The sequence below is a fragment of the Perca flavescens genome, chromosome 11 (assembly GCF_004354835.1).
Source record: "Perca flavescens isolate YP-PL-M2 chromosome 11, PFLA_1.0, whole genome shotgun sequence".
Taxonomy (NCBI): domain Eukaryota; kingdom Metazoa; phylum Chordata; class Actinopteri; order Perciformes; family Percidae; genus Perca; species Perca flavescens.
The window spans coordinates 4133083-4155465 of NC_041341.1; the positions used below are offsets into that span (position 1 = coordinate 4133083).

The window sequence follows — 22383 nt, forward strand, 5'->3', positions numbered from 1 at the left end:
TGAAACCAAAGAAGCAGGAATCTGCAGGTTTGAAGAGTTCCCGGTTGTGTTCATCTTTGATGGTCTGGATGAGTGTCGACTTCCTCTGGACTTCCTCAACACTGAGATTCTGACTGATGTTACAGAGTCCACCTCAGTGAATGTGCTGCTGACAAACCTCATCAGGGGGAATCTGCTTCCCTCTGCTCGCCTCTGGATAACCACACGACATGCAGCAGCCAATCAGATCCCTCCTGGGTGTGTTGACATGGTGACAGAGGTCAGAGGGTTCACTGACCCTCAGAAGGAGGAGTACTTCAGGAAGAGATTCAGAGATGAGGAGCAGGCCAGCAGAATCATCTCCCACATCATGAAATCACGAAGCCTCCACATTATGTGCCACATCCCAGTCTTCTGCTGGATCACTGCTACAGTTCTGGAGGACGTGTTGAAGACCAGAGAGGGAGGAGAGCTGCCCAAGACCCTGACTGAGATGTACATCCACTTCCTGGTGGTTCAGACCAAACTGAAGAACATCAAGTATGATGGAGGAGCTGAGGCAGATCCACACTGGAGTCCAGAGAACAGGAAGATGATTGAGTCTCTGGGAAAACTGGCTTTTGAGCAGCTGCAGAATGGTAACCTGATCTTCCATGAATCAGACCTGACAGAGTGTGACATAGATATTAGAGCAGCCTCAAAGGACTCAGGAGTGTTCACACAGATCTTTAAAGAGGAGAGAGGACTGTACCAGGACAAGGTGTTCTGCTTTGTCCATCTGAGTGTTCAGGAGTTTCTGGCTGCTCTTCATGTTCATCTGACATTCATCAACTCTGGAGTCAACCTGCTGACAGAAGAACAAACAACATCAACACAGTTCTACCAGAGTGCTGTGGACGAGGCCTTACAGAGTACAAATGGACACCTGGACTTGTTCCTCCGCTTCCTCCTGGGTCTTTCACTGCAGACCAATCAGAATCTCCTACTAGGTCTGCTTACACAGACAGGAAGTAGCTCACAGACCAATCAGAAAACAGTTGAGTACATTAAGGAGAAGATGCATTTGGATCTGTCTGCAGAGAGAAGCATCAATCTTTTCCACTGTCTGAATGAATTGAATGATTGTTCTTTAGTGGAGCAGATCCAACGGTCCCTGAGTTCAGGAAGTCTCTCCACAGAACAACTGTCTCCTGCTCAGTGGTCAGCTCTGGTCTTCATCTTACTGTCATCAGAAGAAGATCTGGACGTGTTTGACCTGAAGAAATACTCTGCTTCAGAGGAGGCTCTTCTGAGGCTGCTGCCAGTGGTCAAAGCCTCCAACAAAGCTGTGTAAGTACAGCAATAGTTGGACTCATATATCATAACTAGAGATGCACTGATTCCGGTCACCAGCCAGTCAGTCTGACATGTGCCGATTTTATGCCGGTCAAGCCCTGGACGCAGTGACGGTGGCTCTGCTAAATAGTCTCAGGATGTGAACTCCACAAAAGAAAACCCCCCATCCAGTATTAAATTAACTGTTGACACAATACAGTTCCTTGAGCTATTTAAATTAGTTGATACATGGTTAAACCTCATTGGCTCTTACCAGTGTATCTCCATGTGTACTTTGTCCACAGAAATCCCACCAATCAGTCCCAAAATGTCTGTTGTCAGTGTCATGTCAGTCCTAAAAATATTCTTTGTAAATCTTTACAGTCATTCCCTTAAAGAACCGAGCAGGCCTGCCTTGTTGCACCGTCCACATCTTCTTCTAAACTTGACATTTTGAGCTTGTAGTTTGCTAGCTCGAAGGTTGTTGTTGTTTTTAGAAGCGTATAGAGTTTTGCAAGTCGAGGGACAACCAGCAGCGAATGAATTGTTGTCAAATTCAAATGAGAGAACACACAGAGAGCGGATGGCGAGGGACAAAGCCTGGAAATGTACTTCTGTTGATCCAGACTATTCCTGAGTTAATTTTAATTAACTGAAGATTTTAACAAGGGCGAGATTATACATCAACAGATTTAGTGATGCCTCACAAGTTACCATAGAGATTTACAGTTTATATTTTAGTTATACTGAAAAACATCCTTGTTTGACCCTTGAGTCAAAATGTCTTAGTTTCTTGAACTACAAATCAGATACTTTTTTTTTGGTAATTCATTTTAGTCCAGACTCCACCTATACTATTCGTTACATTTTAATACTAATATTTATCTTATTGTTGATTACCGTCTCTTCAGGCTGAGTTGCTGTAACCTGTCAGAGAGAAGCTGTGAAGTTCTGTCCTCAGTTCTCAGCTCTGAGTCCTCTAGTCTGAGAGAGCTGAACCTGAGTAACAACAACCTGAAGGATTTAGGAGGGAAGCTGCTGTCGGCTGGACTTCAGAGTCCACACTGTAAACTGGAGATTCTCAGGTCAGGATTCATCAACCTGTTCAACTGATGGTCACCTAAATCTTGATTTACATTACTGGATAAACTCCAGAAGATAAATAAAATAGATTATCTCTGCTTGTATGATTTCAAACAGTTGTGCTTATTTAGGTTCAATCTCTTTCCATGAACATGTTTTATGTTGTTTTCTTCTCACTCTGTTGTTGGAAATATCAGACAAGAATCAGAGAGCTACCAGTAATGTTGTCAGATTGTTGATGGACATTAGTGGGTGTTTGATTGTGAGTAGAAAGAATCAGTGATGATGTTAATGTAACCCCACAGTATCCTCAGAGCATGTGAGATGTGTTGTTCTGTGTGTTTGCAGTCTGTCAGGCTGTCTGATCTCAGAGGAAGGATGTTCTTCTCTGGTCTCAGCTCTGAGCTCCAACCCCTCCCATCTGAGAGCGCTGGACCTGAGCTACAATCACCCAGGAGACTTGGGAGTGAATCGTCTCTGGAGACTGGACACTCTCAGGTACAAACACTGGATGAACATAAAAAGGGAGTATTTGTGTAGGAGGTCTCCAGGGAGAACATCTCCAGCAACTAAAATTATAATTCCCTGTTGTTGAAGATTGCTGCAGTTTGGACAGATATCTGCCATTTAAAGAAATGGTCTTTCATTTTGAGAAATATTTATAATATTTCATTACCACTGTTGGGAGTAACGCATTACAAAAGTTACGCAATTACAGTTATGTATTCCTTTTGGCTGTAACACAGTCATATAACACATTACTAATAAAATGTTGGTAATATTATACCTGTTACCATCTCTGTCAGAGCCAGAGACGGTACGGACAACATCTGTGTCCCAACAGGTAACGGTACGTCATAGCTGTGGTCCCGAGCAGCTGACAGATAAAAGAGCATGTCTGTAATGTTTAGGCTTGTTACACGTCATTTTAGCATTAGATTTTATCAGCGGTGAAAAGTAACTATAACAAAAAGGGGTGGATCTAGGCGGGGTGCCCCCCAATCCAAAAACCAGGGTGGGATAGCTGGCTGAATTAGCTTTAGATTTGTCTTTTATCTATACTGCTGGCAAACGTAATCGTGGGTTAGCCCAGTCAGTGTTTCCCACAGATTAGAAAGCAATTTGTGGCGGCGTGGGGGAGGGTGGCACGCTTTTGGATGCTGTCGTCCTCTCCTACTTTAATGCCTAACGAATCTATCTCTTTCTCTCCCTGACCCTGTCTTTCACTGGTTGTAGCCTAAATATTTTGTAAACAAATTAATAGCATAACTAATTCCACTGGTGGGACTGTTGAGCTCTGTTTCAGACTGGTCCTGTAAGAGTACAACAATGACATAACATTATTTATAATCTGTTTATTTGGTTCACAGCTGCTACATACAGTATCGTGTTTTGACCTCGACAACCCAACTGCATTTTACCGCAAACTTGCGAATAGTTAAAGCGGGCGCAATTGCTCTTTTGCTAATAGTCGGGTCGATGATTGTGAATGTGTGATTGTGTAAAGGTGTTCACGAGACAGATACCAACCTTGCATGAACTTGTGAATTTCGCCATCCGTCTTCTCTCCTTGATCGAGACAGACGCTGTGTGCACGGTGGGCTTGATGGTATTTTAAGCCTCCAACGTTGCCTTGACACCACACCAGACACAACAAGACCACACCACACAGTTAAGGACTATCTGTTTACCTCAACATTGAGCCAAACAAAAGCCCTCCTCTAAAGTCCTCAAACAAAACTCCAAACAACTAAAATCACATGTGATACTCCACCCCAACCTAACAAGATAAATAATTATTACCAACGGCTGAGTTGACGAGCCCCCATGTCACGACCTGGCTCAAAGGTATGACAAAAAAGGGGGAGACTCACATGTATTTTCAGTCAAATCAAATTTATTTAAAGTAAGCAAGATAAACGTGAAGTCAGCAAATCAGTAATGTGTGTAATGTATGCGTGTCTGTAAATGTATCAAAGCTACAATGCAAAAGAACTAAACCCAAAATCCAAACAAACCAAACAACCTGGAGGAGGGGGGACCATGACTACTGAGGCACTCCTATTTATATACAGGTGAGCAATCAATTGCTCCAGGTGTCACTCATCAGTCCTCATTAGCCAATGCCCAACTCCCAGCCACCAAAAAGAACTTAGTAGGCCTAGGAACCGTCACAATATTGTGTTGTAAGTGACATGTAATCAATGACCAAATGATGCCGTGTGGCAGAAAGCAAGCTGTATTAGACAGGCCCAACGGGTTCGGTCGAGTTCAGTCTTAATTTCTATCATTTTCTGACGGGCTCAGGCCGGGCTCGGGCTTGCGCTCCGGGTTGCGCGGTAAATGAGCGGTCAGGTGATGCGTTTCAATTAGCATGTAAAAGGATGCTGAGGAGGTGAAACACAGGCTGGCCTCTGGAGGACTTATTTTATTTCTCCAAGTGGCTTATAGCCTCCGTTAGTCATGAATAAATTATGTTAAAAAATGTATAAATTAATCATTCTTGACGAAAAACAAAAGAGCTGTGTGCGTGCAGTGCAGTCTCTTTTTTCTTTCTCTCCCTTTTCCGTATTAAGGTTACTGAGTATTATTCTTTCTGTGACATTGTTTGATTTACAATTACTCTCGAACGTATCATCTGGGCTCCCGTGTTTTGACGGAAGTTGCAGTAACTGGGGGGTCAAATGTTTTATGACACCACTGACAGTCGAGTAAATGAAACGTCCCGTGTGATTAAATAAAATAACAGATTTCTCTGGGTCTGATCATTGGTGGAAACATTTGGGATAGTGTAAGTACACAACTCAACAAAATATATAACATATTTATAGACATTTTTTGATTTTAATGAACAAATATACCTTTAATGTTTCCATGATGAACATCCACATTTTGCCTTAAATTTAAGATTTTGGACAATTGCTTCCATACATGTCTTCTTTTAGACAACATAAATGCTTGTTTAGCATTGCTGTGTGTGATATCAATATATATGACATTATTATTTTGAGTTTTGGCATAAGTGAATGAGGGCAAAAGCATCTGGACTTTTTTTTTTTTTTTTAAATGTAGATATTTTGTCAACTGTATAAGTTATAATGTTCATTTCTTCATAATTTGACTCCTAATACATATGAGAAGTGTTTAAGACAGGAGATTGGCTTAGCTTTTATTTCTCTGTGTGTCATATCAATACATATCTGTGAAATTCATTTTATTTATTTGTCTTTATGGTCCTACAACCTTTTTTTTTTACATTCGAGTGACCTCACTGCAGCACAAATATTCTAATAGCCCAGTTTGTCCTGAATAAATAATGTTTCTAGGGCCCCGTCCACACGTACCAAAACAATCTCTTTTTTACCCGTCTTCCCTGGATTTGTTTCAAGAATAGCTGCGTCCAAACGAATCCACTTGTAAATGAGTCAATACGCTACTTCATATGCCAGGCCTATAGGCGGTGCTGTTTCTGCTACAGACATTCAGAAAAAACGGAGAAGAAGAGCATAGTCACTTCCACTTCCCATCATAACATGACTAGATTATAATGTTCTCTTAATACATCCGTGGACTATAATAACTTTCACCACTGATCATTTTATGAAGGCCGCCGCAAGAAAACGTGTCTTTGTTTACATTGTATAATGTGCTGTTGGATTGCTTTTTATTTTGCATGATTGCAGCGCGCTAGTAGCGAGCTAACGTTAGCGCGCTAACGTTAGCTAGCTCTAACATCGGCAGTCAAACAAAAATCAATGATCCATGAATGATGTCTTTTTAATAGCCTTTCTACAATAAGCCGTGGTAAATGTTACTATAATCCGTTCAAGGAGTTGATAAGCAGACAGATTAGCTAGCTAGTTGATAAGTTGTCTACTTCCACTTTATAAACAGATAGCCATAGCAGCTAACGTTAACGTTACTTCGCTGCTGGAGTGGTCAGCTACTTTAGCGATGTTTAACGTTGGCTACATAACGTTAGCAATATATCTTGTGTAGAATCCAGAGGGAATGGTCAGGGAGCAGAGACACAGTATTTAGATGAAGTGAGCTGGTGTAACCATGGAGATGGGATATGCTCGCTTAGCTTCACCGCAGTTGTGTGCGTCAGCGGCCGTGGGAGAGGGTGTAAAAGAGGGGTGTGGCGATGACATCATCGATACGGATCCGTATTCACCATCCATACAAAGCCAAACGAGAGCCGTTTTCGGATTTTTTCACCCTGAGACCAGGTTTCAAAAAAGTGCGTTTTCAGGCAGTGCGTTTGCAGGATTCATCTGGACGGTCGGCCCAAACGATGCAAAACATGTGCGTTTGCACAAAAAACGTTTCCGTGTGGACGGCCCCTAGATTGACTGTGGACAACAGGGTTGATGTTCTACAAGCTTTTATAATCTCTACAGAGAAAGGACCATGTACATTAAAACTGGACCTTGAAACTACTGACCTCAGGACAGGACTTTGAGATGTACTCCTCCAGCTTTCAGACTGTTCCTTCATCAGTGTAGAATAATGTGTGAGAGTGATGTAATGCCCCCCCCTCCTCCTTTCAGGGTGGAGCCTGCTGGAGTCAGATGGTTGACACCAGGTCTGAGGAAGTGTAAGTCTGTTTTACATTTCATTCATGGAACTGTGACATCACTCATCCAACCCTCTGATGTCATCATCAAAGTGCTGATTGGTTCATAACTGCAGCTGTGTTGTGTCTCCTTCTCTCCGTCAGATTCCTGTGAACTCACACTGGACACAAACACAGTGAACAGAAACCTCAAACTGTCTGACAACAACAGGAAGGTGACATTAGTGGAGGAGTATCAGCCATATCCTGATCATCCAGAGAGGTTTGAACACTATCAGCTGCTGTGTAGAGATGGTCTGACTGGTCGCTGTTACTGGGAGGTAGAGAGGAGAGGAGGGGTTTATATATCAGTGAGTTACAGAGGAATCAGCAGGAGAGGAGACAGTGATGACTTTTGGTTTGGATGTAATGATCAGTCCTGGTGTCTGCAGTGCAATAGTGATAGTTACTCTGTCTGGCACAATAAGAGAGGAACATCCATCTCCTCCTCCTCTGTCTCTGGTAAAGTAGCAGACATCTCCTCCTCCTCTGTCTCTGGTAGAGTAGCAGACATCTCCTCCTCCTCTGTCTCTGGTAGAGTAGCAGACATCTCCTCCTCCTCTGTCTCTGGTAGAGTAGCAGACATCTCCTCCTCCTCTGTCTCTGGTAGAGTAGCAGTGTATGTGGACTGTCCTGCTGGCTCTCTGTCCTTCTACACAGTCTCCTCTGACTCACTGATCCACCTCTACACCTTCAACACCACATTCACTCAGCCTCTCTATCCTGGGTTTGGGTTCTGGTCCAGGTCATTTGGTTCCTCAGTGTCTCTGTGTCCTGTGGAGGACGGAGAGTCTCCTCCTGTGAAGAGAACCAGAACCAGTTGAGTCTGATCAGGGTCATCAGCTGATGTTAGTGAGGAGAATGTGGGGATCACCAATGATTTCCTGAATGGATTAGATGCTCCAAACAGCTAAATGACATGTAATGCTCTTCATCATCGTCTCCAAAAGCTGCATTCAGCAACCACCTCGCTGCTTATCTGACAGCTTTAGTTCCTTTACACATTCACATTATTAAAACTAAATACAATCAGATCATACACGATGATGTATTATTACAGATTACTAGCTACAACATTAAAGTCATCAGTCATTAGAAACCAGTAAAATCATTCTGATTATTCTGCAGAATGATGACTTTTACTTTTTTAAGTATTTTTATGCTGATACTTTTGTACTTTTACTTATTTCTACACTGTGGTATCAGTACTTTCACTTGAGTACTTCTTATTTTGTTATTATGAGCACCATGAGTCAGTTTTGTCGTTCTGTGCCTCCGTAAAGATCTGGGGTCTCATTTATAAAACTGTGCGTAGTATCTTTACTAAAAGTGTAGATACACCCAAAAGCCAAAAATGGCGTACGGCAAAAACATTTCCGATTTATAAAACCGTGTGTACATACAGTACAGGCCAAAAGTTTGGACACACCTTCTCATTCAATGTGTTCCTTTTTATTTTCATGACTGTTTACATTGTAGATTCTCACTGAAGGCATCAAAACTATGAATGAACACATATGGAATTATGTACTTAACAAAAAAGTGTGAAATAACTGAAAACATGTCTTATATTTTAGATTCTTCAAAGTAGCCACCCTTTGCTTTTTTTGATAACTCTGCAAACCCTTGGTGTTCTCTCAATGAGCTTCATGAGGTAGTCACCTGAAATGGTTTTACCTTCACAGGTGTGCTTTGTCAGGGTTCATTAGTGGGTGGCTACTTTTATCTTACTCTTTCTCAATGTTTGGATACTTTTGTTTGTACTGCAGTACAAGTACATAGTAACATAAATGGAAATACTGGAGAGCTTTAGTACTTTAATACATTTCCTGTATAAATAAAGCTATAATAAACCAACATGTGTCCTTTTTAATTAATTTATTCTGTTGCTGTTTAAAGGGAAAGAAACAAAGAAGAGAAACAGAATATTATATAAATAATGTATATGTGAGATCTGAGGGCTTTTTCTCCATTTCTACATCTCTTCTTAAATTCTCCTTTTAGGGTTTTTACATAGAACTGATCCTCATGTGTTTCATATCACAACATGGCATCATGACTTTGCGTAAACATACACGCCACTTTCCTAAAGCCACGTGGCGTGTTATCTGGACGCATTTTGAGCTATCCACGTGTATGTCTACGCTGTATACAGCAGATGTAAACATACACGCCACGTGGCGTCACCATGTTTTGTGTTATCGCGAGAACGTCACACGTAAAAAAAAAAAAAAAGAAAATAAAAAGGTTGGGTTTAGGAAAAGAACACAGGGAAAGGCTTTAGTAACAAAAAAAATTGACAAAAACAAGCTTAAGAAAACAATAAACGGTTGGGTTTAGGAAAGAAACATTAGGGGAAGGCTTTAAAAAAAACAACAGCTGATAATCGCCACACGCGGGACGTGATCCGCTCTCCTGGTGAAAGTCCTGTTTTACCCATCAGCCACCACAACCAACCTCCCTCTGGGATCCTACGGCCCTTTATACTACTCGCTACGGCAACAATTCTCTCGTAATGTATGTTAATGGCGGGTGAATTGCGTTGATAAACACGCTGAAAAGCGATTATGCGTCTTGACGCATAATGGACTCACGCGTGATAAGTGGCATGTCATACATACACCACTTCATGAGGTCAGTCTGCATATCAACATGGTCACAACAATCTCATCTTTCTGAGAACTGGGGCCCAGATCTGTCCCAGAGCTACGTGGAAACACATAGTTTGGCCCTAAAGCTGAAAACTTGAAGTTCACTTTTTGACATTCGACAACGATCTGAAGAGAAAACGCAAAAGTGGCGTTGCGTTCTCACATTTTATTCCGCGTACAGACGAGTGTTTTGAGGGGGAATCTGCGCGCATATGGTGACGCAAAAGTGTGTGAAATAAGATCCACCAGGGCTGTGCGCCTGTGTAGAACCTTCCTTCTACTTGTCTCCCTCTCCTCCTCTATCTCCTCCTCTCTTCCTCCCTCCTCTTTCCCCCCCCCTACTCGTCCTCCTGCCCCCTCCTCCTGTTACCTCAGTGTGACCTGTTAGTACATACCTCACCATGCTTTTACCTCAGTGTGACCTGTTAGTACATACCTCACCATGCTTTTACCTCAGTGTGACCTGTTAGTACATACCTCACCATGCTTTTACCTCAGTGCTGTCTGTTAGTACATACCTCACCATGCTTTTACCTCAGTGTGACCTGTTAGTACATACCTCACCATGCTTTTACCTCAGTGTGGCCTGTTAGTACATACCTCACCATGCTTTTACCTCAGTGTGGTCTGTTAGTACATACCTCACCATGCTTTTACCTCAGTGCTGCCTGTTAGTACATACCTCACCATGCTTTTACCTCAGTGTGGCCTGTTAGTACATACCTCACCATGCTTTTACCTCAGTGTGACCTGTTAGTACATACCTCACCATGCTTTTACCTCAGTGCTGTCTGTTAGTACATACCTCACCATGCTTTTACCTCAGTGTGACCTGTTAGTACATACCTCACCATGCTTTTACCTCAGTGTGGTCTGTTAGTACATACCTCACCATGCTTTTACCTCAGTGCTGCCTGTTAGTACATACCTCACCATGCTTTTACCTCAGTGTGGCCTGTTAGTACATACCTCACCATGCTTTTTCCTCAGTGTGGCCTGTTAGTACATACTTCACCATGCTTTTACCTCAGTGTGGCCTGTTAGTACATACCTCACCATGCTTTTTCCTCAGTGTGGCCTGTTAGTACATACTTCACCATGCTTTTACCTCAGTGTGGCCTGTTAGTACATACCTCACCATGCTTTTACCTCAGTGCTGTCTGTTAGTACATACCTCACCATGCTTTTACCTCAGTGTGGTCTGTTAGTACATACCTCACCATGCTTTTACCTCAGTGTGACCTGTTAGTACATACCTCACCATGCTTTTACCTCAGTGCTGCCTGTTAGTACATACTTCACCATGCTTTTACCTCAGTGTGGCCTGTTAGTACATACCTCACCATGCTTTTTTACCTCAGTGTGGCCTGTTAGTACATACTTCACCATCACCATGGCTTTTTCACCATGCTTTTTACCTCAGTGTGGCCTGTTAGTACATACTTCACCATGCTTTTACCTCAGTGTGGCCTGTTAGTACATACCTCACCATGCTTTTACCTCAGTGCTGTCTGTTAGTACATACCTCACCATGCTTTTACCTCAGTGTGGCCTGTTAGTACATACCTCACCATGCTTTTACCTCAGTGTGACCTGTTAGTACATACCTCACCATGCTTTTACCTCAGTGTGGTCTGTTAGTACATACCTCACCATGCACCTCAGTGCTGCCTGTTTACCTCACCATGCTTTTACCTCAGTGTGGCCTGTTAGTACATACCTCACCATGCTTTTACCTCAGTGTGACCTGTTAGTACATACCTCACCATGCTTTTACCTCAGTGTGGCCTGTTAGTACATACCTCACCATGCTTTTACCTCAGTGTGGCCTGTTAGTACATACCTCACCATGCTTTTACCTCAGTGCTGTCTGTTAGTACATACCCTACCATGCTTTTACCTCAGTGTGACCTGTTAGTACATACCTCACAATGCTTTTACCTCAGTGCTGCCTGTTAGTACATACCTCACCATGCTTTTACCTCAGTGTGGCCTGTTAGTACATACCTCACCATGCTTTTACCTCAGTGCTGTCTGTTAGTACATACCTCACCATGCTTTTACCTCAGTGTGACCTGTTAGTACATACCTCACCATGCTTTTACCTCAGTGCTGTCTGTTAGTACATACCTCACCATGCTTTTACCTCAGTGTGGTCTGTTAGTACATACCTCACCATCACCTCCATGACCTGTTTTACCTCACCATGCTTTGGCCTGTTAGTACATACCTCACCATGCTTTTACCTCAGTGTGACCTGTTAGTACACCTCACCATCTTTTACCTCACCTGTTGTACATACCTCACCATGCTTTTACCTCAGTGTGACCTGTTAGTACATACCTCACCATGCTTTTACCTCAGTGTGGCCTGTTAGTACATACCTCACCATGCTTTTACCTCAGTGTGACCTGTTAGTACATACCTTTTACCTCACCATGACCTGTTTACCTCAGTGTGACCTGTTAGTACATACCTCACCATGCTTTTACCTCAGTGCTGCCTGTTAGTACATACCTCACCATGCTTTTACCTCAGTGTGGCCTGTTAGTACATACCTCACCATGCTTTTACCTCAGTGTGACCTGTTAGTACATACCTCACCATGCTTTTACCTCAGTGCTGTCTGTTAGTACATACCTCACCATGCTTTTACCTCAGTACTGTCTGTTAGTACATACCTCACCATGCTTTTACCTCAGTGTGGCCTGTTAGTACATACCTCACCATGCTTTTACCTCAGTGTGACCTGTTAGTACATACCTCACCATGCTTTTACCTCAGTGCTGTCTGTTAGTACATACCTCACCATGCTTTTACCTCAGTGCTGCCTGTTAGTACATACCTCACCATGCTTTTACCTCAGTGTGGCCTGTTAGTACATACCTCACCATGCTTTTACCTCAGTGCTGTCTGTTAGTACATACCTCACCATGCTTTTACCTCAGTGTGGTCTGTTAGTACATACCTCACAATGCTTTTACCTCAGTGCTGCCTGTTAGTACATACCTCACCATGCTTTTACCTCAGTGTGACCTGTTAGTACATACCTCACCATGCTTTTACCTCAGTGCTGTCTGTTAGTACATACCTCACCATGTTTTTTACCTCAGTGTGATCTGTTAGTACATACCTCACCATGCTTTTACCTCAGTGCTGTCTGTTAGTACATACCTCACCATGCTTTTACCTCAGTGTGGCCTGTTAGTACATACCTCACCATGCTTTTACCTCAGTGTGACCTGTTAGTACATACCTCACCATGCTTTTACCTCAGTGTGACCTGTTAGTACATACCTCACCATGCTTTTACCTCAGTGTGACCTGTTAGTACATACCTCACCATGCTTTTACCTCAGTGTGGTCTGTTAGTACATACCTCACCATGCTTTTACCTCAGTGCTGTCTGTTAGTACATACCTCACCATGCTTTTACCTCAGTGTGAGCTGTTAGTACATACCTCACCATGCTTTTTCCTCAGTGTGACCTGTTAGTACATACCTCACCATGCTTTTACCTCAGTGTGACCTGTTAGTACATACCTCACCATGCTTTTACCTCAGTGCTGTCTGTTAGTACATACCTCACCATGCTTTTACCTCAGTGCTGTCTGTTAGTACATACCTCACCATGCTTTTACCTCACTGTGGCCTGTTAGTACATACCTCACCATGCTTTTACCTCAGTGTGACCTGTTAGTACATACCCCACCATGCTTTTACCTCAGTGTGACCTGTTAGTACATACCCCACCATGCTTTTTCCTCAGTGTGGCCTGTTAGTACATACCTCACCATGCTTTTACCTCAGTGTGACCTGTTAGTACATACCTCACCATGCTTTTACCTCAGTGTGAGCTGTTAGTACATACCTCACCATGCTTTTACCTCAGTGCTGTCTGTTAGTACATACCTCACCATGCTTTTACCTCAGTACTGTCTGTTAGTACATACCTCACCATGCTTTTACCTCAGTGTGGTCTGTTAGTACATACCTCACCATGCTTTTACCTCAGTGTGACCTGTTAGTACATACCTCACCATGCTTTTACCTCAGTGTGGTCTGTTAGTACATACCTCACCATGCTTTTACCTCAGTGTGGCCTGTTAGTACATACCTCACCATGCTTTTACCTCAGTGTGGTCTGTTAGTACATACCTCACCATGCTTTTACCTCAGTGTGGCCTGTTAGTACATACCTCACCATGCTTTTACCTCAGTGTGGTCTGTTAGTACATACCTCACCATGCTTTTACCTCAGTGTGGCCTGTTAGTACATACTTCACCATGCTTTTACCTCAGTGTGGCCTGTTAGTACATACCTCACCATGCTTTTACCTCAGTGCTGTCTGTTAGTACATACCTCACCATGCTTTTACCTCACTGTGGCCTGTTAGTACAAACCTCACCATGCTTTTACCTCAGTGTGGTCTGTTAGTACATACCTCACCATGCTTTTACCTCAGTGTGACCTGTTAGTACATACCCCACCATGCTTTTTCCTCAGTGTGGCCTGTTAGTACATACCTCACCATGCTTTTACCTAAGTGCTGCCATGCTAATACGAATAGGCCTGAAGTGGGCACAAAAGCGTTAGTACATCTCCATCCATCCATCCATCCATCCATCTTCGTCCGCTTATCCGGTGTCGGGTCGCGGGGGGTTAGTACATCTGGCCCTCAGAATCTCCCTTACTCTGCAGGACTCTCCTTAACTCTGCAGGACTCTCAGACTTTCCCAAAACTTTCTTGGACTCTGCAGAACTCTCTCAGACTCTCCTGGACTCTCTTGGACTCTCAAATACTCTCTCAGACTCTCACAGACTCTGCAAGACTCCCTCAGACTCTCCTGGACTCTGCAAGACTCTCCAGACGGGAACATGGACCCTAAGCGTCTGTCCTCCAGCTCTCAGCAGCAGGTCAGTCTCAGGAAAAAAGTAAATAAAGGATTATGATGACAGATACTGAGTTTTACAGGGTTTTCTGGTCAGACGTTGAACGCGTCGTCTGTACAAACATTGTTGGAAACAGATTGAATAAATAAAAGTTAAAGATTTAATATAAAACATGAGCAGGTTATAATAATAAAGTTCCATCATGATCTATAACCACATAGTTTACTTCAGTGTGAATAACATAAGATTAATTTATCATTCTGATATTCTTTAATAGAATAGAAACAAAATGGATGTTTATTGCCACTTAAACAGGTAAGGGGTACACACACACACACACACACACACACACACACACACACATATACACACAAACACACACACATATACACAGACACACACACACAGTAAAACTCTTAGTGCAAATATTAAAACTGTACATAAACAAGATTCACATGTTTAAAGTCTCTTTTGTCCTGATATTAAACTCTTCACATTAACGTCCTCAAATGTCCCCAAATGTCTTGTTCTGTCCACAACTCAAAGATATTCGAGAGCTCCACTTTTGAGCAAAATTTCAAACATCAAATGCTTCATACTCTGCATTCAGGTGATTTTTCTGCAACAAGTTATGGAACACATGTGTTTATAAAGAAAGTTATAATAATAGTTGCTGTTGGGTTTGACCAGTTGTGATTATTTTGTAGATTACACCAAACATGGACTAGTAGAAGCCTTTTGGATTCTAAACTCAGAGAACTATGACCCAGAGTCCTCCTTCTTCATTTGTTCCTCCTCCTCCTCTCCATCTGTTCCTCCTCCTCTTCATCTGTTCCTCCTCCTCTTCTTCATCTGTTCCTCCTCCTCTTCTTCATCTGTTCCTCCTCCTCCTCTTCATCTGTTCCTCCTCCTCCTCTTCATCTGTTCCTCCTCCTCTTCTTCCATCTGAAGCACGTTTACATCCAGCAGAGCTGAGAAACAAACACAACAAAAACGTGTCTACAATGGAGGAGTTTTTGGAAGATAATGAAACAAATGTTTGTGATTGGCTCAGTGATTACCGTGCTGTGATTGGCTCAGTGATTACCGTGCTGTGATTGGCTCAGTGATTACCGTGCTGTGATTGGCTCAGTGATTACCGTGCTGTGATTGGCTCAGTGATTACCGTGCTGTGATTGGCTCAGTGATTACCGTGCTGTGATTGGCTCAGTGATTACCGTGCTCAGTGTTGGCAGGAGAATTGATAATCTGCAGCAGGACGCTCTCTTCATTCTCTCGATTCTCTCCTCTCTCTCCGCTGTTCTCTCCTCTCTCTCCGCTGTTCTCTCCGCTGTTCTCTCCTCTCTCTCCGCTGTTCTCTCCGCTGTTCTCTCCTCTCTCTCCGCTGTTCTCTCTCTCCGCTGTTCTCTCGCTGTTCTCTCCTCTCTCTCCGCTGTTCTCTCCGCTGTTCTCTCCTCTCTCTCCGCTGTTCTCTCCTCTCTCTCCGCTGTTCTCTCCTCTCTCTCCGCTGTTCTCTCCGCTGTTCTCTCCTCTCTCTCCGCTGTTCTCTCCGCTGTTCTCTCCTCTCTCTCCGCTGTTCTCTCCGCTGTTCTCTCCTCTCTCTCCGCTGTTCTCTCCGCTGTTCTCTCCTCTCTCTCTGCTGTTCTCTCCGCTGTTCTCTCCGCTGTTCTCTCCTCTCTCTCTGCTGTTCTCTCCGTTCTGCAGAAGCAGCTGTTTCTCTGCAGGTGTCTGTAGAAGGGAGGCTGTGCTGACGGCCGGTGGCACGATCCCCTGACAGCAGAAACACACTTTATACTCTTAGTAATACACACTTTATACTCGGCGACTGTGAGCTGGGAGCTGATTGGTTGATGGTGTTTTCTGACCTGCAGCTGAGCAAAGATCCGCGGCTGCAGAGAGGACAGAGACGTGAAGAGCTGAACGGCGTCAGGAGACAAAGAGATGTCCACAACTACAGAAATATAGAAACAAAGCAGGTTACAGGCTGGATTACATGTTCACATCTGCATGTGTGTGTGTGTGTGTGTGTGTGTGTGTGTGTGTGTGTGTGTGTGTGTGTGTGTGTGTGTGTGTGTGTGTGTGTGTGTGTGTGCGTGCGTCACCTTCAGCAGCAGGAGTCAGTGTCAGCGTGATGGTCTCCATCAGAGGGTCAGTTCTGTCTTCTGTCCACTAGAGGGAGACACAAACTACCTCAGTATATTTACTAGACTACTGAGTGTGTCTGTGTGTTTGTGTGTCTCTCTCTCTGTGTGTGCGTCTCTGTGTGTGACTGTGTGTGTGTGTGTGTGTGTCTCTGTGTGTGCGTCTCTGTGTGTGACTATGTGTGTGTGTGTCTGTGTGTCTCTTTGTCTGTGTGTGTGTCTCTCTGTATGTGTGTGTGTCTCTATGTATGTGTGTGTGAGTGAATGTGTCTGTCTGTCTGTGTGCGTGCGTGCGTGTGTGTGTCTCTGTGTGTGTGTGTCTCTCTGTGTGTGTGTCTGTGTGTGTGTGTGTGTGTCTGTGTGTAGTACCTCGGTGGCGGTGGTCAGCCCCAGGGCCTTCTGGGCCTCGTGGATGTGGTTCTTGATGTCGTTGACAGTGGGGAAGTATCTGAGGTTGTGTCTCTCTGGAAGACCGTCACATTTAAACAGCTCCTTCTCCACAAAACGCCTGAACACACACACACACACACACACACACACACACACACACACACACACACACACACACACACCGTTAAGTTAATGCTCTGAAAGGAATCAGGGGTTGCGTGCATGGCCCCTAACCTAGTCTGATGGTCTCAGGTGTGTGTCCTACCTGAGCTGTTCCTAACACAGTGTGATGGTCTCAGGTGTGTGTCCTACCTGAGCTGTTCCTAACAGTCTGATGGTCTCAGGTGTGTGTCCTACCTGAGCTGTTCCTAACAGTCTGATGGTCTCAGGTGTGTGTCCTACCTGAGCTGTTCCTAACACAGTCTGATGGTCTCAGGTGTGCATCCTACCTGAGCTGTTCCTAACTCAGTCTGAGTCTGATGGTCTCAGGTGTGTGTCCTACCTGAGCTGTTCCCAACACAGTCTGATGGTCTCAGGTGTGCATCCTACCTGAGCTGTTCCTAACACAGTCTGAGGCTCTCAGGTGTGTGTCGTACCTGAGCTGTTCCTAAAACAGTCTGATGGTCTCAGGTGTGTGTCCTACCTGAGCTGTTCCTAAAACAGTCTGATGGTCTCAGGTGTGTGTCCTACCTGAGCTATTCCTAACACAGTCTGATGGTCTCAGGTGTGTGTCCTACCTGAGCTGTTCCTAAAACAGTCTGATGGTCTCAGGTGTGTGTCCTACCTGAGCTGTTCCTAACACAGTCTGATGGTCTCAGGTGTGCTCCCTACCTGAGCTGTTCCTAACCTAGACTGATGGTCTCAGGTGTGTGTCCTACCTGAGCTGTTCCTAACACAGTCTGATGGTCTCAGGTGTGCTCCCTACCTGAGCTGTTCCTAACCTAGACTGATGGTCTCAGGTGTGTGTCCTACCTGAGCTGTTCCTAACACAGTGTGATGGTCTCAGGTGTGCTCCCTACCTGAGCTGTTCCTAACAGTCTGATGGTCTCAGGTGTGTGTCCTACCTGAGCTGTTCCTAACACAGTCTGAGGCTCTCAGGTGTGTGTGCTACCTGAGCTGTTCCTAACACAGTCTGAGGCTCTCAGGTGTGTGTCCTACCTGAGCTGTTCCTAACACAGTCTGATGGTCTCAGGTGTGCTCCCTACCTGAGCTGTTCCTAACCTAGACTGATGGTCTCAGGTGTGTGTCCTACCTGAGCTGTTCCTAACACAGTGTGATGGTCTCAGGTGTGCTCCCTACCTGAGCTGTTCCTAACAGTCTGATGGTCTCAGGTGTGTGTCCTACCTGAGCTGTTCCTAACACAGTCTGAGGCTCTCAGGTGTGTGTGCTACCTGAGCTGTTCCTAACACAGTCTGAGGCTCTCAGGTGTGTGTGCTACCTGAGCTGTTCCTAACACAGTCTGATGGTCTCAGGTGTGCTCCCTACCTGAGCTGTTCCTAACCTAGACTGATGGTCTCAGGTGTGTGTCCTACCTGAGCTGTTCCTAACACAGTGTGATGGTCTCAGGTGTGCTCCCTACCTGAGCTGTTCCTAACACAGTCTGATGGTCTCAGGTGTGTGTCCTACCTGAGCTGTTCCTAACACAGTCTGAGGCTCTCAGGTGTGTGTGCTACCTGAGCTGTTCCTAACACAGTCTGAGGCTCTCAGGTGTGTGTGCTACCTGAGCTGTTCCTAACACAGTGTGATGGTCTCAGGTGTGCTCCCTACCTGAGCTGTTCCTAACCTAGACTGATGGTCTCAGGTGTGTGTCCTACCTGAGCTGTTCCGAACACAGTGTGATGGTCTCAGGTGTGCGTCCTACCTGAGCTGTTCCTAACACAGTGTGATGGTCTCAGGTGTGCATCCTACCTGAGCTGTTCCTAACACAGTGTGATGGTCTCAGGTGTGTGTCCTACCTGAGCTGTTCCTAACACAGTCTGATGGTCTCAGGTGTGCATCCTACCTGAGCTGTTCCTAACACAGTGTGATGGTCTCAGGTGTGTGTCCTACCTGAGCTTTTCCTAACACAGTGTGATGGTCTCAGGTGCGTGTCCTACCTGAGTTGTTTGCGGACACTGTACACCTGATGATGTCCGGCGGCCACTAGCTGTCTGATCTTCTCCGCCACCCGAGGATGGAGACGAGACGGGCCGGCTCCGTCCTGACAGGAAGGAAAACTCTACGTTACGCACGGAGACGCTCACATAGTAGAAGCTGAAAAATAAACAAAAAGATTTGTGCCGTAACGTTGTAATATATTTTTGTTTTATAAAATTGGTATCGAAAGGGCGCCCGGATAGCTCAGTTGGCAGAGCAGGCGCCCATATATAGACTGACTCCGACCTGCGGCCCTTTGCTGCATGTCATTCCCCCTCTCGCTCCCCTTTCACTTCTTCAGATGTCCTGTCAATAAAGGCCTAAAATGGCCAAAAAAAAGGTATCGAAAAAGTAGCGTTTAGGAGCCGGCATCAAAGACGTGGTATTGGTATCTGTACCGGTATCTACTATTTTTGAACAACAACCAGCCCTAGTGTTATGCTGCTACCTGCTCTTCCTCCTCTTCCTCCTCCTCTTCCTCTGGCTGTGTGGGGGGAGGGGGGGGCAGGTCCGGGGGCAGCGGGGGGGGGGCGTGTCCACGGTGTGGTACAGGTGAGCTCTCTCTGTGGGCAGCTGCAGGTAAAACCTACACACACACACACAAACAGGAGGAGTTAAGTGTGTGTGTGTGTGTGTATATATCTATGTGTGTATGTGTGTGTCTGTGTGTGTGTGTGTGTGTGTGTACCTGAGGACTCCCCCTGTCTCCAGGTTCTGGTTCTGGGTCTTCAGACCCTGGAAGGATTTCTCCTGCTCCTGTCTCACCGTCTTCCTGTCGGCCGACGGCTCCACAGGAACTCTGAACTCTGGGAACTTACGCACCTTCTTAATGTAGATCCTGAGAGACAGACAGATAAATAGATTAGACAGACAGACAGACAGACAGACAGACAGAGAGACAGACAGAGACAGAGACAGAGAGAGAGAGAGAGACAGACAGATAGAAAGATAGATAGACTGACAGAGAGACAAGCAGACAGACAGACAAACAGACAGACAGACAGACAGACAGACAGAGAGGCTGGCAGGTGTGTGTGTAGCGTACCTGGCGGGACAGGTGGCCCTGTACGGGCCGTGTGCAGAGAGTTCAGAGCTGCGGGGGGGTTGCAGGCCTTTCCTCCGAGGTCCGAACTGACACTCCATCACGATGGCTCTGCTGCCTGAAACACAGTCAGCACACATCAGCACTTTCACCTTCATAGAGCTCTTCATACAGTTAGCTTCTCCTGTTAGCTCTCAGTTAGCTTCTCCTGTTAGCTCACAGTTAGCCTCTCCTGTTAGCTCTCAGTTAGCTTCTCCTGTTAGCTCACAGTTAGCTTCTCCTGTTACCTTCTCCTGTTAGCTCACAGTTGGCTTCTCCTGTTAGCTCACAGTTAGCCTCTCCTGTTAGCTCTCAGTTAGCTTCTCCTGTTAGCTCACAGTTAGCTTCTCCTGTTAGTTCAGAGTAAGCTTCTTTGTCTTTTTGCTGTTACAGTTTCTAGTTCTGGATTACAGATTAATAAATTAGTTTACTTCACATCAACAGATTTCCGTTACAATTATCTTGTTAGTTCCTGAATCTTTAAAACACACACACACACACACACACACACACACACACACACACACACACACAGGTTTGTGGCACTATCTTTGTGGGGCCCATCATTGACATAATGCATTCCCTAGGCCCTTACCCTCACCTTAACCATCACAACTAAATGCCTAACCTTAACCCTTACCCTCACCTTAACCATCACAACTAAATGCCTAACCTTAACCCTTACCCTAACCTTAACCATCACAACTAAATGCCTAACCTTAACCCTTACCCTAACCTTAACCATCACTAAATGCCTAAATGCCTAACCTTAACCATCACAACTAAATGCCTAACCTTAACCCTTACCCTAACCTTAACCATCACAACTAAATGCCTAACCTTAACCCTTACCCTAACCTTAACCATCACAACTAAATGCCTAACCTTAACCCTTACCCTAACCTTAATCCATCACAACTAAATGCCTAACCTTAACCATCACAACCATCACAAAATGCCTAACCTTAACCCTTACCCTAACCTTAACCATCACAACTAAATGCCTAACCTTAACCCTTACCCTAACCTTAACCATCACAACTAAATGCCTAACCTTAACCCTTACCCTAACCTTAACCATCACAACTAAATGCCTAACCTTAACCCTTACCCTAACCTTAACCATCACAACTAAATGCCTAACCTTAACCATCACCTTAACTAAATGCAACTAAACCTAACCTTAACCCTTACCCTAACCTTAACCATCACAACTAAATGCCTAACCCTAACCATAACCTCACCCTAATTCTAACCTAATCCTAAAATCCTAAAACCAAGTCTTAACCCTCAAACAGCCCTTTAAACTCGTGGGGTCCAGCATTTTGGTCCCCACGAGGCTGTGCAGACCCCACAAGGATACTGTAGTCCCTGGTTTTTGGACCCCACGAATATAGTTAAACAAGAACACACAGACAAACAGACAGACAGACAGGTAATAATACGTGGTCAGACAGGTAATAACACAGGTAATAACACATGGTCAGACAGGTAATAACACAGGTAATAACACGTGGTCAGACAGATAATGACACGTGGTCAGACAGGTAATGACACGTGGTCAGACAGGTAATAACAGGTATTAACATGTTGTCAGACAGGTAATAACACATGGTCAGACAGGTAATAACACAGGTAATAACTCAGACAGGTAATAACAGGTAATAACAGAGGTAATAACTCAGACAGGTAATAACACAGGTAATAACAGAGGTAATAACACATGGTCAGACAGGTAATAACACATGGTCAGACAGGTAATAACAGGTAATAACATCGGTAATAACAGAGGTAATAACACAGGTAATAACACATGGTCAGATAGGTAATAACACATGGTCAGACAGTTAATAACAGAGGTAATAACACAGGTAATAACACAGGGTCATACAGGTAATAACACAGGTAATAAGAGAGGTAATAACAGGTAATAACACAGGTAATAACACATGGTCAGACAGTTAATAACACAGGTAATAACAGAGGTAATAACAGGTAATAACACAGGTAATAACACTTGGTCAGACAGTTAATAACACAGGTAATAACAGAGGTAATAATAGGTAATAACACAGGGTCAGACAGGTAATGACACA

The 22383-nt window shown here is 44.4% G+C and overlaps 2 protein-coding genes across 2 annotated transcripts in view; one reads left to right on the plus strand and one right to left on the minus strand.

The window, feature by feature from the left end:
* The first annotated feature begins 472 nt into the window (after window positions 1–472).
* LOC114564280 (ribonuclease inhibitor-like) lies at window positions 473–7841 on the plus strand. Its single transcript, XM_028591536.1, has 5 exons — window positions 473–653; window positions 2243–2378; window positions 2725–2874; window positions 6930–6964; window positions 7777–7841. Exons 1-5 carry the CDS (start codon window positions 473–475, stop codon window positions 7839–7841), a joined length of 567 nt encoding a protein of 188 aa, XP_028447337.1.
* Window positions 7842–16138: 8297 nt separating this feature from the next.
* carf (calcium responsive transcription factor) overlaps window positions 16139–22383 on the minus strand; it is a gene marked incomplete at its 3' end in the record, with an annotated part of 7370 nt that continues 1125 nt past the window's right edge. Inside the window, 9 exon segments of the mRNA XM_028591537.1 lie at window positions 16139–16309; window positions 16405–16490; window positions 16642–16708; window positions 17050–17188; window positions 19167–19270; window positions 19655–19713; window positions 19716–19792; window positions 19895–20044; window positions 20252–20366. Coding sequence (XP_028447338.1) covers window positions 16139–16309; window positions 16405–16490; window positions 16642–16708; window positions 17050–17188; window positions 19167–19270; window positions 19655–19713; window positions 19716–19792; window positions 19895–20044; window positions 20252–20366 — 968 coding nt within the window.